The sequence below is a fragment of the Coregonus lavaretus genome (genome assembly GCF_964263955.1).
Source record: "Coregonus lavaretus genome assembly, contig: HAP1_SCAFFOLD_818, whole genome shotgun sequence".
Taxonomy (NCBI): domain Eukaryota; kingdom Metazoa; phylum Chordata; class Actinopteri; order Salmoniformes; family Salmonidae; genus Coregonus; species Coregonus lavaretus.
The window spans coordinates 206049-225064 of record NW_028165477.1 but is presented as its reverse complement, the minus strand read 5'-3'; the positions used below and the strand labels follow the sequence as shown (position 1 = coordinate 225064).

The following is a 19016-nucleotide window of genomic DNA, read 5'->3' as shown; positions in this document are numbered from 1 at the left end:
TTAACCAATAATGCAGTTCAAGAAATGGAGTTAAGAAAATATTTACTAAATAAAATAAAGTAAAAAATAAAATACAAAGTAACACAATAAAATAACAATAACGAGGCTATATGAAGAAAAAAAAATGGTATGCACTCACTAACTGTAAGTCGCTCTGGATAAGAGCGTCTGCTAAATGACTAAAATGTAAAATGTATATACAGGGGGTACCGTTACCGAGTCAATGCGGGGGGGGGGGGGGGGGGGGGGGGTACAGGTTAGTCGACAGAGGGGGGGAGGTGTCAATGTAAATTGTCAGGGTGGCCATTTGATGAATTGTTCAGCAGTCTTATGTCTTGGGCATTGAAACACTGCTACCCAGGCTAGCGATGCATCTGACTCGATATCTCACTGTTATTGTTTTGTATCGGTTTCCTTTAAAATAAATGCTTTGTTATCATCTTCAGTAAGAAAGTCAAACCTAATAGAACTACTCCGTGACTGTGTAATAGATGTTATGTTGAATAGCTGAACATCACATTTGCACATAATAAAATACTGATCACTTGGAGAAAAATAAAAGAAAAAAGTTTTACCTCTGCAGTATCTTTGTCTGTTATGAGCTCAGCTTGGTGAGAGGAGGGGATCTGTAGATCGGAATGATCCCGACTGTGGAAGAGTTTCTCTGCATCAGGGGAGCTAATGCTGGTCAACAATAATACAGTTATCAGCTGGAGTAAAGTCAGCATCGTGGTTGTGCGTCTTGACACGGGTCAGTTTGTTGCGGGAAGATAATGATCGACTGAAGAACGCATCTTGTCCTCAAAAGATTTACGGCTCCTTCCCTAAGTACACGCCCTTTAACGTGACACACTTTAGTACCGATACTTCAATAAAGTAGACACTCAGCTGCGAAAGGTAAACACCTCTTCCATTTAAGCGGCTGTTAAATTAAACGTCGGCCAAATGTGTTACTAACGCTTCACTGGCTACTAATGGATACAATGCGTTTGAACTGTTGGCCTTTGCTTTCATCCCGACAGTAGGCGACTCCTGCCCACAAGCACCTGTTTGGAATTGGAAGGCATGGCTCGGGTCTCTCCCCAGCTGGATTTATTCTGTCACACACTGTCTAAAAAACGGCCATAAATAAAATCAATAATTACTATTTAAACATATTGTCAGAGCCATGAACTAATTGTTCACTATTTATTTTCAATAATTAAATTCCTCATGCTCAATTCTCAAAGTATGTAATTGTGGCACAATACAATAATTGTCACACGTTTATAAGAGCATGATTTGATACATTCAGTGTCAACAAATAGGCCTTACAATATCTCACAGTGCATAGCAACATATTACAATATAATAAATATACAGATGGTTACCGGGATCAAAACGTGACATAAAAAAGCCCCACAAATAATAGCAAATACTTCACAGAGATAAAGCGATCACAAAGAACGCAATACCACAATCCAGTTCACAGAGGCTGAATGAGAAAGTGACGGGGACGGATCAAGTTTCCAGGTTGGTTGGTGGTCTGTCTTGTCTGTCACTGTAGAGCCTTCGCTATCCCTGTGGCCAGGTGCTCCGCTGTAGGTCTGTCTGCTGAGCAGCTGACCGATAGCCCCTCTGCTGTCATGGCGTCTGCTGTGGTGGGTCCTATGGCTGCAAACTGGAAGACAAAACAACACAACAACATTAAAGTTCAATTGTATTGGCAGTATAGCATCACAAGCTCAAAGAAGATATCCATAGTCACTTAAAGTTACATTGAAAAAAACTAGAAACGTTTTACCTTTATCTGGCTAAGTTGTTCACCTGACAGTCTTCTCACAGTTTCCAGGCAGAACTTGACTCCCGATGGGCTGAAGAAAGCAATGCTGGCTGGAACACCCTGTATGTGGACAGAGCCCATCCATGATGATTAGTCCCGTGTAGCTCGGTTGGTAGAGCATGGCGCTTGCAACGCCAGGGTTGTGGGCTCGTTTCCCACGGGGGGCCAGAATGAAAAAAAAAAATGGAAAAAAAATATGTATGCATTCACTAACTGTAAGTCGCTCTGGATAAGAGCATCTGCTAAATGACTAAAAATGATTAGTGTATAACTGTTTCTGAATGATAACAATATCACAACGTATATGGGATCGTGTTTTGAGGGAAAGTCCTGCTGTTGATGCTTCCTGCTGTTGATGCTTCCTGCTGTTGATGCTTCCTGTACCTGCTCTGTAAAATGGTTCTTCAGGTTCTTCTCCAGGTCTGGATGTTGAGCTGTCTGATATACCATTAGTGTCTCCAGAGGCACTCCTAAAATAAAAACATGAAATAAATGTCACCTATGGACGGTATGGTATTAGGTGCTACCTGTAAACAGTACAGCATTCACGGGTATTAAAAATATGAGTTATAATGAATTGAAGTAAGTTGTAATAGAGGAAACTTACCATTTTCCCTCAAAGCAGTAGGCAAAACTTCTCTTTTAATGGAACCACAGGGGAAGAGAAGTGGTAATATATTGGTGTCCTCTCCTATATCAAACCAGAATGTAGGCCCAGTTAGCTAGCTCAATATAATAAAAAAATTAACGCAACATGCAACAATTTCAAAGATTTTACAGAGTTACAGTTCATATAAGGAAATCAGTCAATTGAAATAAATTCATTAGGCCCTAATCTATGGATTTCACATGACTGGGAATACAGATATGCATCTGTTGGTCACAGATACCTTTAAAAGGTAGGGGCGTGAATCAGAAAGCCAGTCAGTATCTGGTGTGTCCACCATTTGCCTCATGCAGCGCGACACATCTCCTTCGCATAGAGTTGATCAGGCTGTTGATTGTGGCCTGAGGAATGTTGTCCCACTCCTGTTCAATGTCTGTGCGAAGTTGCTGGATATTGGCGGGAACTGGAAAACGCTGTCGTACACGTCGATCCAGAGCATCCCAAACATGCTCAATGGGTGACATGTCTGGTAAATATGCAGGCCATGGAAGAACTGGGACATTTTCAGCTTCCAGGAATTGTGTACAGATCCTTGCGACATGGGGCCATGCATTATCATGCTGAAACATGAGGTGATGGAGGAGGATGAATGGCACGACAATGGGCCTCAGGATCTCGTCACGGTATCTCTGTGCATTCAAATTGCCATCGATAAAATGCATTTGTGTTCGTTGTCCGTAGCTTATGCCTACCCATACCATAATCCCACCGCGACCATGGGGCACTCTGTTCACAACATTGACATCAGCAAACTGCTCACTCACACGACACCATACACGCTGTCTGCCATCTGCCCGGTACAGTTGAAACCGGGATTCATCCATGAAGAGCACACTTCTCCAGCGTGCCAGTGGCCATCGAAGGTGAGCATTTGCCCACTGAAGTCGGTCACAACGCCGAACTGCAGTCAGGTCAAGACCCTGGTAAGGACGACGAGCATGCAGATGAGCTTGTGAGGCCGGTTGGACGTACTGCCAAATTCTCTAAAATGACGCTAGAGGCGGCTTATGGTAGAGAAATTAATATTAAATTATCTGGCAACAGCTCTGGTGGACATTCCTGCAGTCAGCATGCCAATTGCACGCTCCCTCAAAACTTGAGACATATTTGGCATTGTGCTGTGTGACAAAACTGGGTTATCTTGGCAAAGGAGAAACGCTCACTAACAGGGCTGTAAACAAAGATTTGAGAGAAATAAGCTTTTTGTGCATATGGAACATTTCTGGGATCTTTTATTTCAGCTCATGAAACATGGGACCAACACTTTACATGTTGCATTTATATTTTTGTTCAGTGTAGTTTAGAATGCATTTGAAAAGGTAAATGAGTGTCATACGTTCAATGATAAGGCTTGAGAGAACTTCTGCAGTCCCAGTGTCCTCTCCCAGGGGGACCAGACCTAGGTTTTCCACTATTGAAGAAAACAGACAACTGATTACTGAAATATAATACCAAACAGAAACATACTTTTTATCTAATGACATTAATACATGTAGTAGTTTATGATATTAACACATGTAGTAGTTTATGATATTAATACATGTAGTAGTTTATGATATTAACACATGTAGTATTTTATGATATTAATACATGTAGTATTTTATGATATTAATACATGTAGTAGTTTATGATATTAACACATGTAGTATTTTATGATATTAATACATGTAGTATTTTATGATATTAATACATGTAGTAGTTTATGATATTAATACATGTAGTAGTTTATGATATTAACACGTAGTAGTTTGATATTAATACTGGTAGAGCACGGCGCTTGTAACGCCAAGGTAGTGGGTTCGATCCCGGGACCACCCATACACAAAAAATGTATGCACGCATGACTGTAAGTCGCTTTGGATAAAAGCGTCTGCTAAATGGCATATTTATTTATTTATTTAGTAGTTTATGATATTAACACACGTAGTAGTTTATGATATTAACATGTAGTAGTTTATGATATTAACATGTAGTAGTTTATGATATTAACATGTAGTAGTTTATGATATTAACATGTAGTAGTTTATGATATTAACATGTAGTAGTTTATGATATTAATACATGTAGTAGTTTATGATATTAACATGTAGTAGTTTATGATATTAATACATGTAGTAGTTTATGATATTAACATGTAGTAGTTTGTGATATTAATACATGTAGTAGTTTATGATATGAATACATGTAGTAGTTTATGATATTAATACATTAGTTGTCATTATGCTACACATGAATGAACACCCTAAACATTCTTAGAAACTGTTTTGGTGCAGGGAACAGTTCAACAGGCTCAAACGTTAAAACAGAACAACCCTGTTATTCCTTCCCAATAATCAGAGGTAAAGGGAACAGGGCAGATACCAAGAGAGAGTGTTGCACCTGCCACCTGCCCTCTATAAAGACAGGCAGCAAGATGTCAGCAAACTGTCACTTGTGGAAAAGTCATTTCCAGCTGAATGCAGGCTAGTGGCAACATGGTTGACACCTTCCTGTGACTTCCAGGTGCCTGCCACACATACTATCTCTAGTACCATCTCATTAACGGCACACTCTGTGATAGTCACAGTTTATTTTATTTTTTTATTACACTCAGTTGCCAGTTTATTAGGTACACCACCCCGTTCACGAAAATGGTTCGCTCCTACAGACAGTGAGTCACATGGCCGTGGCTTGCTATATAAAGCAGGCAGACAGGCATCGAGGCATTCAGTTACTGTTCCATTGAACGTTAGAATGGGCAAAACAAGTCGCCTAAGCCACATTGAGCGTGGTATGATCGTCGGTGCCAGGCGCGCCGGTTCCAGTATCTCAGAAACGGCCGGCCTCCTGGGCTTTTCACGCACGACAGTGCCTCGGGTTTACCGACAATGGTGCAACAAACAAAAAAACATCCAGTCAGCAGCAGTCCTGTGTGCGAAAGAAAACAGCTTGTTGATGAGAGGTCAGAATAGAAGGTCAAGAATGGTGCAAGTTATCACGTGGGCCTCAAACAGGCAAATAACGGCGCAGTTCAACAGTGGTGTGCAGAACGGCGTCTCGGGAAACGCGCAACTCGTCGGTCCCGGTCACAGATGAGCTATTGCAGCAGAAGACTAGGACTGTTGCAATGACCGTATCTGTTATGTGGGCAGCTTGTCTCTCCCTTTTCTGTTTCCCTTCCTCCTTGTTTTGTCCCCTCTGTGTCTGTTGTATCTGTATGTGTGTTTGTCCCCTTTATGTGGGTGTGTCTGGAGTGGATCAGGGGGCGTGCTCAGGATCTGCCTCTCCTGTGCAGCTGCGGGTTGTTTCCAGTGATTCCTGCCTACGCAGCTGCATCCTATTCTCTAATCAACCTGCACTACATATTCCGGGGCATGGCTCTCCACCGGCGCCAGATCGTTGTTCTTACCAGAGCGGTAACTTGGCTCACCAGTAAAGTTATTTTGTCTTTGTCTTCAGCCTGGCTCTCCACTCTCCTTAACCTGTCGTTTGTTTTGTCTTTAGTTTCGGACATACCTCCCAACCTGCCTACCTTCCTGCCTGTCGGTCTGCCTGCCTGCCTGCCTCAGCCTCTCCTTCCTCCGGAGCCGATTAGCCCACTCTGTTCCTTTACTTCAGTTGTTTTTGGACTAAGACAATTTTAACTTTTATTAAATATTTTTGTTTCTTCCACTCCCTTTGTCGTGTTTGTTTCTCTGAGTGCTGGGTTGAACCATAGCCTAACAGAACGATCTGGCCATGGACCCAACAGAGAAACAGCACGGGGCAAACAAAGACAGCTTCCAACAAGCTATCCAGGCTCAAGGAACGTTGCTAGGACAGCATGACCAGTTGATTCGGACTCTTGTGGAAGATAATCTTCAACTGCTGAACCAGGTGACTCAGTTAACTACACACGTCTCTAAATTGTCTGTTATCAGTTCTCCATCTCTCTCTGACCCCCAGTTTGATGCACCCCAAGTTGTTTCCTCGGACACTAGGCAGGCTTCGTTCCGTCGGGAACCCCCTGTCACGTCGCCTGAACCGTTCAATGGAGAATTGGACAAGTGCCGGGGATTTTTGCTTCAGTGTGACTTGATTTTTCGGCAGAGACCACTGTCGTTTTCTACTGATTCATCTAAGGTACATTATGTTCTGGGGCTGTTAAGAGGGAAAGCTCTGGTTTGGGCTGAGGCTGTGTGCTCAGATCAAACTTTGACTGGATTGACTTTTGCTGATTTCTCTGCTAAATTGAAGACTGTTTTTGACCATCCTGACCATGTGGGTAATTCCTCTAAGATACTTTTTAATTTGAGGCAGGGTTCTAACAGTGTGGCAGAGTACTCTATTGAGTTCTGGACGTTGGCAGCGGACTCCAAGTGGAACAATGTGGCACTTCAAGGAGCATTTCTAAACGGTTTGAATGAAGCCATTAAGGATGAACTGGCTGCTCGTGATGAGCCACATGATTTACATTCTCTCGTTTCCCTGTCCATCAAGCTAGACAATCGGTTGCGGGAGAGGCGTCGGGAGAGAGGCGATCGGCCACATCTAGGAGGACGAGTTCCCCAGCCTTCAACCACTCGAGTCTCGCCTCTCCGGAGTCGGCAGCTTCTTGTTCCTGATTCCATCCCGAGCACAGAGGAGGAACCTATGCAAGTGGGTCGAGCTCGACTACCTCCAGCTGAGCGGCAACGGCGCCTCCAGGCGGGTGAGTGCCTGTACTGTGGAGACGCCACACACATTCTGGCTACATGCCCTAAGCGGCCAAAAGACAAGGCTCGCTCGTAACGGTGGGTCTACTTGCGAGCCCAGAGTTAGATCCTGAACCCATCATTCCCCGATTACAAGTACCTGTAACCTTACGTTTCCAGAGTCATTCCCTGCCACTCTCAGCTCTCATAGACTCAGGTGCAGAAGATAACTTTATTAGCCACCAGTTCGTTACACAAGCTCGTATCCCCATGGAGCCACTACCTACCCCCATCCGGGTCACAGCCCTTGATGGGCGCCTCCTCGCGGAGATAACTCATCAAACCACCCCCGTTTCCCTAGTGATTTCTGGCAATCATTGTGAAAGCATTCAGCTAAGAGTTATGTCTGGCTCAGCTACCTCCCTAATCCTTGGCTTCCCCTGGTTGGCTCTTCACAACCCACAAATTGATTGGACACGTCACACCATTCTCAGTTGGAGCACTAACTGCCATTCCGAGTGCCTGAGGTCAGCGGTTCCCCCCACTAAGTGTAACCCAACTCCTCCCTCAGCTCCTCTTGATCTGTCATCTGTCCCCAAAGAATACCATGACTTAGCGGAGGTTTTCAGTAAGGACAAGGCTCTGTCTCTACCACCACATAGGCCTTATGATTGCCCTATTGAACTGCTTCCTGGTGCTCCCTTGCCCTCTAGTCGGTTATACAATCTGTCCCGACCGGAAAGAGAGGCAATGGAGCAGTACATTGGTGATTCTCTGGTCTCGGGCATAATCCGTCCCTCGTCGTCTCCTTTGGGTGCAGGTTTCTTTTTCGTGGAAAAGAAGGACAAGTCGTTACGCCCCTGTATCGATTTCAGGGGTTTAAACAACATAACTGTTAAAAACAAGTATCCCCTTCCACTCATCAACTCAGCTTTTGAACCTCTGCATGGCGCCACAGTGTTTTCCAAGCTCGACCTCAGGAATGCTTATCACCTTGTCCGAATCCGAAAGGGAGATGAGTGGAAAACCGCTTTCAACACTCCACTGGGACATTTTGAGTATTTGGTCATGCCCTTTGGGCTTTCAAATGCCCCTGCGGTTTTCCAAGCCATGGTGAACGATGTTCTTAGGGATTTTTTGAACCGTTTTGTCTTTGTATACCTGGATGATATTCTTGTTTTTTCCAAGTCACCCGAGGAGCATGAGTCACACGTCCGTCAAGTCCTTCAACGGCTCTTGGAGAACAAGCTGTACGTCAAAGCAGAGAAGTGTGAGTTCCACAAACAGTCTACATCGTTCCTTGGATTCATAATTGAGAGCGGGCAGGTGAAGGCGGACCCCGAGAAGATCCGGGCAGTGACGGAATGGCCCATACCCACCACCCGTAAGCAACTTCAACGATTTTTGGGCTTTGCTAACTTCTACCGTAGGTTCATTAAGGGTTTTAGTAAAGTGGTGGCACCCCTTACTAGACTCACATCCCCAAAGGTCCCTTTTTTGTGGTCCCCTGAGGCGGAGCAGGCGGTAGGGGTGTTGAAGGAACTGTTTTCCACCTCCCCTGTGTTGATACACCCCAATACCTCTCTGCAGTTTGTTGTGGAGGTGGACGCGTCGGACTCAGGTGTGGGAGCCGTCCTCTCCCAGCGCTCCCCCACTGACCAAAGGCTTCACCCCTGTGCTTTTTTCTCCAAAAAATTGTCACCCACAGAACGGAATTACGACGTTGGAAACCGAGAGCTGCTGGCGGTCAAGCTAGCACTGGAAGAATGGCGGCACTGGCTGGATGGAGCTGAACTGCCGTTTGTGGTCTGGACTGACCACAAGAACTTGGCTTACATCCAAGCCACTAAGAGACTCAACTCACGCCAAGCCAGATGGGTCCTGTTTTTTAGTAGGTTTAACTTTATTCTTACATACAGACCGGGGTCAAGAAATGTTAAACCAGATGCTTTGTCCCGCCAGTTTGCTGACCCTTCGGAGACCAGCGAGCCTGAGGCAGTCCTGCCTTCCTCATGCGTCGTGGCGGCTGTTCAGTGGGAGATCGAGTCTCTTGTGAAGACTGCACTTGCCACGGACCCGGGACCGGGTGATGGACCTCCCAACCTACTCTTTGTTCCCGAGACGGTCCGGTCTCAGGTGTTGCAGTGGATTCACACCTCCCGTTTTGCTGGTCACCCTGGGATGAGACGCACGTTGACGTTGCTTAGGAGACATTTTTGGTGGCCTTCAATGGAAACTGACGTTCGGGCTTTTGTGGCAGCCTGTTCAACCTGTGCTCGGGGCAAAGCCTCCCATCAGTCCCCTTCGGGGCTGCTGCTACCCCTCCCAGTTCCCAGCCGTCCCTGGTCCCACATAGCCATGGATTTTGTCACCGGCCTACCCAAGTCTGAAGGTAATGATACTATACTTACCATTGTGGACAGATTCTCTAAATCTGTTCACTATATAGCATTACCAAAATTACCGTCTGCCAGTGAGACAGCGGACCTCCTAGTCCAACATGTATTCCGTCCCCATGGAATACCTGTGGACATCGTATCTGATAGAGGCCCACAGTTTACTTCCCGTGTTTGGAAGGTGTTCTGTTCTGCTTTGGGTGCTTCCGTTAGTCTGTCCTCAGGGTTTCATCCCCAGACCAACGGTCAAACAGAAAGAGCCAATCAAGACCTCGAAGCAACCCTTCGTTGTGTGGCTGCTCAACATCCATCATCCTGGGCCAAACATCTGCCTTGGATAGAGTACGCCCACAACTCCCTCACCACCTCTGCCACTGGTCTTTCACCCTTCGAAGTGACCATGGGTTATCAACCCCCTCTGTTTCCTGCTCAGGAGAAGGAATTGGCTGTTCCTTCGGTTCAGGAGAACCTCCGCCGCTGCCAGAGAGTGTGGCGCGATGCTCGGGAAGCGTTGCTTCGGACCACCGACAGGAACAAGAGGACAGCGGATAGGAGCAGGACTCCCGCACCTGTGTTTCATCCTGGTCAAGAGGTTTGGCTGTCGTCTAAGAACGTACCTCTTCGTACCAAATCACGCAAGCTGTCTCCTCGGTACCTGGGTCCGTTTGTGGTGGAGTCCATCATTAACCCCGCTGCGGTTCGTTTGAAGTTGCCTTCAGCCATGAAGATACACCCTACTTTCCACGTCTCCCAACTGAAACCTGTGTCCTCCAGCCTTTTGTGTCCGCCGGCTGTTCCACCTCCACCTGTTCGTCTCATTGACGACCATCCGGCCTACACCGTCAGTAGGCTACTGGACTCTCGGAGGCGGGGTAGGGGTCTCCAATACCTAGTCGATTGGGAAGGTTATGGACCAGAGGAGAGGTCTTGGGTCCCAAAGCGTTTTGTGTTGGATCCTCAGTTGATCACGGACTTCCATCACGACAACCCGGACAGGCCTGGTGGGTCGCCAGGTGGCGACCATTGAGGGGGGGGTACTGTTATGTGGGCAGCTTGTCTCTCCCTTTTCTGTTTCCCTTCCTCCTTGTTTTGTCCCCTCTGTGTCTGTTGTATCTGTATGTGTGTTTGTCCCCTTTATGTGGGTGTGTCTGGAGTGGATCAGGGGGCGTGCTCAGGATCTGCCTCTCCTGTGCAGCTGCGGGTTGTTTCCAGTGATTCCTGCCTACGCAGCTGCATCCTATTCTCTAATCAACCTGCACTACATATTCCGGGGCATGGCTCTCCACCGGCGCCAGATCGTTGTTCTTACCAGAGCGGTAACTTGGCTCACCAGTAAAGTTATTTTGTCTTTGTCTTCAGCCTGGCTCTCCACTCTCCTTAACCTGTCGTTTGTTTTGTCTTTAGTTTCGGACATACCTCCCAACCTGCCTACCTTCCTGCCTGTCGGTCTGCCTGCCTGCCTGCCTGCCTGCCTCAGCCTCTCCTTCCTCCGGAGCCGATTAGCCCACTCTGTTCCTTTACTTCAGTTGTTTTTGGACTAAGACAATTTTAACTTTTATTAAATATTTTTGTTTCTTCCACTCCCTTTGTCGTGTTTGTTTCTCTGAGTGCTGGGTTGAACCATAGCCTAACAGTATCACTGTCACACTGGCAGTCATGAGTCATAACCGCAGTAAAATTCCACGCGACTGTTCCTCCATGAGTTTCCATCTCTTCCTCTCTCTCCTTTCCTCCTTTCTGGAGTGCGCAGATGGGCTGTCAACAGTTTAGTGAAATACTGTATGTTTTGTTGTGAAAACATGTTACTATCGATTTTCCCCACGAACAGATTTCACTTGGGTTTCCCAAAATGAAGCAATGGGTAGCTGCAGAAACAGGGTTGGAGAGCCCGTGGCATACGGAGTTTGGGCGGAATATCACCTGGTCGGGGCAGTGAGAGCGTGCTCCTCAAACAGTGGTTGATGTGTGGAGTGAAATAAGAGGTCTTATATTTATTTCCCAGCTGCTCGTATTAACCTGCTCCGCTATAAAACCACAGTAACCTACAGAACGGACCGGTGGGAAAGCGCGCCGCCTCCATTCGCTATTCCAGTCAACACAGATTACATGTCTTTTTTTCTCCTGCCCCTGTTCCTGTTCCTTTTCCTGTTCCTGTTCCTGTTCCTGTCCCTGTTCCTGTCCCTGTTCCTGCCCCTGCCCCTGTTCCTGTTCCTGTTCCTGCCCCTGTTCCTGTTCCTGTTCCTGTTCCTGCCCCTGTTCCTGCCCCTGTTCCTGTTCCTGTTCCTGTTCCTGCCCCTGTTCCTGTTCCTGTCCATTTGATAAATGGGCCATTCTAAATCTAAAACAATTTTGACATATTAGTAAAAGACAAGATTCAATTGAGAATAGTCTGATGACTTGATGAGAGAACAGCTGTGCAGTCTGAGGCTGTCACGATCGTCGAATACAGAGGACCAATGCGCAGCGTGATGAGTGAACATACTTTTATATTTGAGTCACCACACGAACAAAACAACAAACGATAACGTGACGTCCTTGATTACACTACACAAAACCAACACGGAACAAGATCCCACAACACACTGTGGAAAACAGGCTGCCTAAGTATGGTGCCCAATCAGAGACAACAAGCAACAGCTGATTCACGTTGCCTCTGATTGAGAACCACCCCGGCCAACATAGAAACAAAATAACTAGATAAAAAACCTAGAACACAAAACACATAGAAACAACCCACCCTGGCTCAACATAACAGAGTCCCAGAGCGTGGCAGAGGCAAGGAACAGAGTAAGCTTTTTTTTTGCTACTTTCTCAAATCATCAATATCCTGTAGTCGCATCATGCAGCCCAGATATCACCATGCAGCCCAGATATCACCATGCAGCCCATATATCACCATGCAGCCCATATATCACCATGCAGCCCATATATCACCATGCAGCCCATATATCACCATGCAGCCCAGATATCACCATGCAGCCCAGATATCACCATGCAGCCCATATATCACCATGCAGCCCATATATCACCATGCAGCCCATATATCACCATGCAGCCCATATATCACCATGCAGCCCATATATCACCATGCAGCCCATATATCACCATGCAGCCCATATATCACCATGCAGCCCAAATATCTTTAGATTTCCAAGACATTTTAAAGGTTTGTATCATTCAGAACTAAAGCTGCCAAATAACTCTAAATCTAGCATATAGGTCCTTTTTCAAAAGATCACTTTTAAGCTCAATATAGTCACGTCATATGCCCACACACTCCACAATGGGAAAAATATCCTTTCTATTTTATTCAGCTAAGTTCAATTATATTCGTCTTATTATAAAATCATATAATATAGTGGCACGGGACTTATAGGCATATCTTGTCAGCTAAATGAACAAGCCTACAGCCTATGGCATGGAGCACAGCCAGATAACTAACATACAGTTGGCCAACTCTTCTGAAATACATTTTCTTCATATCATAAATGTTTCTTTAGAACTGACAAATATAAATAATGGATTTATTGTGATGGTGTATATAAAATGGATTTATTAGACTTTTTTTTTTTTATGTAGATGTTCCAAAGGTCGTCCATCAGTGGCTTGTATGCATGGAGGCCTGGAGATGCTAAATGTGTTTATGTTCATTAACGGTGAATTACCGTGAGAACCGGCAGACTTTTGCATGACAATAACTGCCACAGCCCTATAGATGACCACAGCCCTACAGATGACCACAGCCCTACAGATGACCACAGCCCTACAGATGACCACAGCCCTATAGATGACCACAGCCCTACAGATGACCACAGCCCTACAGATGACCACAGCCCTACAGATGACCACAGCCCTACAGATGACCACAGCCCTATAGATGACCACAGCCCTATAGATGACCACAGCCCTATAGATGACCACAGCCCTACAGATGACCACAGCCCTACAGATGACCACAGCCATACAGATGACCACAGCCCTATAGATGACCACAGCCCTATAGATGACCACAGCCCTACAGACGACCACAGCCCTACAGATGACCACAGCCCTACAGATGACCACAGCCCTACAGATGACCACAGCCCTACAGATGACCACAGCCCTATAGATGACCACAGCCCTACAGATGACCACAGCCCTACAGATGACCACAGCCCTATAGATGACCACAGCCCTACAGATGACCACAGCCCTACAGACGACCACACCGGGTTCCACTCCTATCAGCTAAAAACAAGAAGAAGCGGCTCCAGTGGACACGTGATCACCAACACTGGACAATTGAGGAGGGGGAAAACATCACCTGGTCCGATGAATCCCAGTTCCTGTTGAGTCATGCTGATGGCAGAGTCATGATTTGGCGTAAGCAGCATGAGTCCATGGACCCATCCTGCCTGGTGTCAATGGTACAGGCTGGTGGGGGGTGGTGTAATGGTGTGGGGAACGTTTTCCCTGGCACACGTTAGGTCCCTTCATACCAAATGAGCAACGTTTCCATGCCCCGAAGAATTCCGGCTGTTCTGGAGGCAAAGGGGTGTCCGACCCGGTACTAGATGGGTGTACCTAATAAATTGGCCACCGAGTGTACAGTATATATCCCTATTATTATTATTATTATTATATATAACTAGGCCTCTAAGTGACCTATGACAAGATCCTCTGAGCGAAACAAAGAAGAGACACCCCTTTAGAGACATGAAGGAAGAACTCCATACTGAATGATAAGTGGAACGCCAGCAAGTTTACAAAATGTGGTGATCAATTCCTCACCTGCCGCTGCAGTAGCCTTTCCAACAACATAGATGGACTTGGCATTCCATTGGTCTTTCATGTCACGGTTCCACTCTATAAATGGGGAAAAAAGGTACACCGAAATTTAAAAAACGAGTAGCTTACATACACTAACGTGCGTTGACTTTGTCCGTCTCAAAACGCGCGAGGCTAGGCACAAGAGGCCGATCCTTTCCCCAACAACGACAATTTGTCGACAGGCAGCTATTTACAGTACATCGTTTACACTTCGTATGAGATCTAGTCACCTTCCCTTCTTTCATCATCTTCCAGACACATCCTGACTGCCTCCACCGCCCTCGGACTGGTAAAAACCATCCCACCATGTTGTTCTGGCTGAAACAGCTGTAACAGTACAGACGAAGCTGTGTAAGAACTAGTAAACATAACCAAACAGTACAACTCGAAGCTGTGTAAGAACTAGTAAAACATAACCAAACAGTACAACTCGAAGCTGTGTAAGAACTAGTAAAACATAACCAAACAGTACAACTCGAAGCTGTGTAAGAACTAGTAAACATAACCAAACAGTACAACTCGAAGCTGTGTAAGAACTAGTAAACATAACCAAACAGTACAACTCGAAGCTGTGTAAGAACTAGTAAAACATAACCAAACAGTACAACTTGAAGCTGTGTAAGAACTAGTAAACATAACCAAACAATACAACTCGAAGCTGTGTAAGAACTAGTAAAACATAACCAAACAGTACAACTCGAAGCTGTGTAAGAACTAGTAAAACATAACCAAACAGTACAACTTTCAGTAACACTTTACTTGACACCCAGTGTCATAACACATTATGACGCCATCATAAACATGTCATAATATGTCATAACAGCTGACATAACTTGTCATAACCTGTCATAATACGGTCATAACACTGTCATGACCCATATATATATACACCTGTTGTTAAATATATTTCAATATTTTATGGCTGGTTTTGACACCTACATAAGAGAGTGTCAAACCCACATTTATTCCAATGTGTTTTTCGCTGCCAAGACGTTTCCTTTCGTTTGAAAGTTTGTTTCTTTGTTGTTGTTGTGATGAATTATTTACAGTCATGTATTTTTTCATCATATTTTAAATAACTTGCAGAAAATACACTTTATGACACTGTCATGAAGCATTATGACCATCCAGGCTCTGTCGTAGCCGGCCGCGACCGGGAGACCCATGGGGCGGCACACAATTGGCCCAGCGTCATCCAGGGTAGGGGAGGGAATGGCCGGCAGGGATGCAGCTCAGTTGGTAGAGCATGGCGTTTGCAACGCCAGGGTTGTGGGTTCGATTCCCACGGGGGGCCAGTATAAAAATAAATAAAAAATGTATGCACTCACTAACTGTAAGTCGCTCTGGATAAGAGCGTCTGCTAAATGACTAAAATGTAAATGTAATAATCATATAAGCCAGATGGGCCTATCACGTACATGCCCTTATGTCAGTCATCAGTCAAAAATAAGTTGTCTCGTCCTGCTCTTCAATCAATCAATCAATTTTATTTTATATAGCCCTTCTTACATCAGCTAATATCTCGAAGTGCTGTACAGAAACCCAGCCTAAAACCCCAAACAGCTAGTAATGCAGGTGTAGAAGCACGGTGGCTAGGAAAAACTCCCTAGAAAGGCAAAACCTAGGAAGAAACCTAGAGAGGAACCAGGCTATGAGGGGTGGCCAGTCCTCTTCTGGCTGTGCCGGGTGGAAATCTTGAAATCTGCTCCTGCATTCATCCCAGTCATCAGCAATAGAGCATTGGGGAAGTTGCATGTCTGACATCAATGTGTGCAATTATAAAGACAATTTGCCAAAACATAAACAGACTGTTGACCAGTAGGCTATGGTGTAACGGAATGTTTTGCCTTGTGTGGTAGGTTCTGTGGGTGTCATAACTAGCCATAAAGTAACGCAATAGGTCTAAATATATGTGTCATGACAGTGTTATGACCACATTATGACAGGTTATGACAAGTTATGTCAGCTGGTCATGAAATATTTTGACATGGTTATGACCGTGTCATAACGTGTTATGACGCTTGGTGTCAAGTAAAGTGTTACCCAACTTCCATCTTAATTAATACTTTGATACATTTAAATGGTATTCACCTTGTCTGACAATGTGTTCAAGGATACAAATGTAAAAGACAGCACAGGAATTAAGGTTGCTTTGTGTCCATGTGATGCCAGCGCCTGTAAATACAAAGTTGAGAGCTCTGTAAATCAATCAATCGATTTCACTGTGACACAGTCACCCATTATACAATTAGGTCATAATGCCCTCGAAGCCGGTGTTTGGAGGATATTTCCAGAGTGGTCCTCTGTAGCTCAGCTGGTAGAGCACGGCGCTTGTAACGACAGGGTAGTGGGTTCGATCCCCGGCACCACCCATACGTAAAAATGTATGCGCACATGACTGTAAGTCGCTTTGGATAAAAGCGTCTGCTAAATGGCATATTATTATATATTGGCACGGGTGTTGTTATTGGCAAACTGTGCCAATATATCCTCCAAACACCGGCTACGAGGGCATTATCACTTTTATACAACGGGTTACCAGCATATTCAAATAATGATTCACATATTTTCATTAAAAACGTTATTTTGATGAATTTATTCATACTATTTCATCCTTCCACAAGATATAGTCCCTACACAAATCTAGGGTCGCTACCCAAGCCGGCTGGTCGTTCGTTCTATCGGTTCCGTTTGCCAGAGCAGCGACCCAGTCGTTCAGTCTTTTTGTTCTGTATCTATGGACGTGACCCAGTCGCTCGTTCTAAATGTTCCATTGCCATACTGGCTGGCAACGTTCTTATCCCTTGCTTGCTAGCTAGCCACCTACGGCTAACTTACAGTCAAGTCAAAAAGTGCAGCCAGAATAACAGCAAAGTAGCTGCATTTGCATTTGTTTAAGCTGTTTTCTAGTGACATTTATTTGGATACGTCTATAATAAATGAGCTAATGATGCGCGATTTCGCCTGGCATAGAAAATGTGCTCTCTCGTCAGGACACTGTTGTTCAGAGGAGCTAGCCAACAACACAGCTAACACAATCACTTCAAACTGAAGCTTGAAAGACTGCAAACTAGCTGCATTTCGTTTCGTTTTACCTGTTTGTACAGTATATATCCATAAAAATGATGCCAGCTGATTCTGTCTCGTCCCGACACCCAACAAGTTCATTACTATGGGACAGCTGGAGATTGAATTTGACAGACAGCAAGGTTTATACAAATCTCCGCTGTTGAAAACTAAATGTTAATCTAAAAGAAATGTGAGATAATGTCTAGATGCTTTTTATAGTGGAGATCAATTTTATATATTGCCTGGCTGGGCTGATGAGACAGTGGATTGCGCAGTCAGATGGAACAGAGTTAACAGGGCATTTTAACGTCATAGATTTAGCCGGTGGTATCTTGTGGAATAGACACTGGCTGGGAATGCGGTTTTAACCAATCAGCATTCGGGATTAGAACCACCCGTTGTATAATGGATTATAATAGGTGTAGAGTATAATAGAATATAATAGAATATAATTGAATAGAACAGAACAGAATAGAACAGAATGCACATGCAAGCTGCAAATATCAATACAAAAGATGTTCCTCTACTGTACCTTGATGTAAGGATCTGGTCCAGAGCCTCCCTCTCTTGGTTCTTTCAGAAGCAGCACATGCATTTTGACTGACTGATGACTCAGAGCCCTGTGGAATAAGACAAGAAGGGATACAACTTAATGTTACTGTCAGCAAAGCGGTCAATTATGAAATCTGTAAATGTAAAGGCAAAAAAATCCACTCAATGCAGATTTACTCTATTTAGCAAGAGTATAAACTGAACGACTGACCCTGTGCAGTAGCTTCAGAACAGAAGGTTGGGGGGGGGGGGGTGTAACCATAGCTGGGCGTACAGCGCATGTCATATGTTGCCTACTGATAACAATGCTGTTGAGCCATGAATCAACCGTTTTCATTGCCAGACCATTTATCAATTAGAGGCATGCGGTGTTATTCAGTCAGCTGTAGAGCTCAGGTCTCTCATGCACTATTGTACTGTACGTTTTATGTACTTGCAATGCTGTTACGTTATGCAATGCAATTCAAATATGGAGCTGTCACTTCTTGTGAGCCAAGGCGACGCAACCACAAAACAATAACAACTGCACACACAACACTTATCATGCTTAACTATTGAGCTAACTAGTTTACGTTTTCAAGTCAACTGAAAATTATCAGAAACCGTAGGAAATCGTAAAAATAGGATGTACACAAATACTGTACCTCGAGCTCTTCCTCCAGCTGGCTTCATGGCTACTACTAAAACGAGGAAATAGGGGGCAACAAAATAGTCATGTTTTGTTAGGATAATACTTGAGCCATAACAATGATTTGTATCACTACAGTTAAAATTAGAGAAAGTAATCGTTTGTTTTTTCTCCTAAAATATTTCACTAAACAATATTCTAACATATTTCAAATATAATTTATTTACGAGCTATATACCTTTCCATCAAAATGGTTTATTCCATATTGCTGTCAGCGTGAGAAACAGGACTCCATTGTGGTTCTCCACACGTGCATTCCAATAGCGAAGCATGCAGCAATTGATCCAATATGGCCTCTACAGCGTCTCAGTTTCGCGGTACTCCAACTCTACTTAATCCCTTGCCCCGCCCCCGTTCT

At 44.8% G+C, this 19016-nt stretch overlaps 1 protein-coding gene across 3 annotated transcripts; it reads right to left on the bottom strand.

Annotated features, from left to right (window-relative positions):
• Nucleotides 1–1174: 1174 nt before the first annotated feature.
• uros (uroporphyrinogen III synthase) lies at nt 1175–18942 on the bottom strand. 3 transcript variants are annotated; one of them, XM_084190938.1, is made up of 11 exons: nt 18837–18942; nt 18615–18650; nt 17951–18038; nt 16441–16524; nt 14580–14676; nt 14311–14385; nt 3826–3900; nt 2430–2513; nt 2207–2292; nt 1784–1882; nt 1175–1660 (listed from the first exon to the last, which is right to left on the bottom strand). In XM_084190938.1, exons 1-11 carry the CDS (start codon nt 18842–18844, stop codon nt 1538–1540), a joined length of 855 nt encoding a protein of 284 aa, XP_084047064.1. In that variant the 5' UTR covers nt 18845–18942; the 3' UTR covers nt 1175–1537. The 3 variants fall into 3 exon arrangements, with proteins under 3 accessions (XP_084047064.1, XP_084047065.1, XP_084047066.1); XM_084190939.1 differs by having other exon boundaries at nt 18615–18647; nt 18837–18859; XM_084190940.1 differs by lacking the exons at nt 18615–18650; nt 18837–18942 and adding an exon at nt 18182–18278.
• Between the last annotated feature and the right edge of the window lie 74 nt (nt 18943–19016).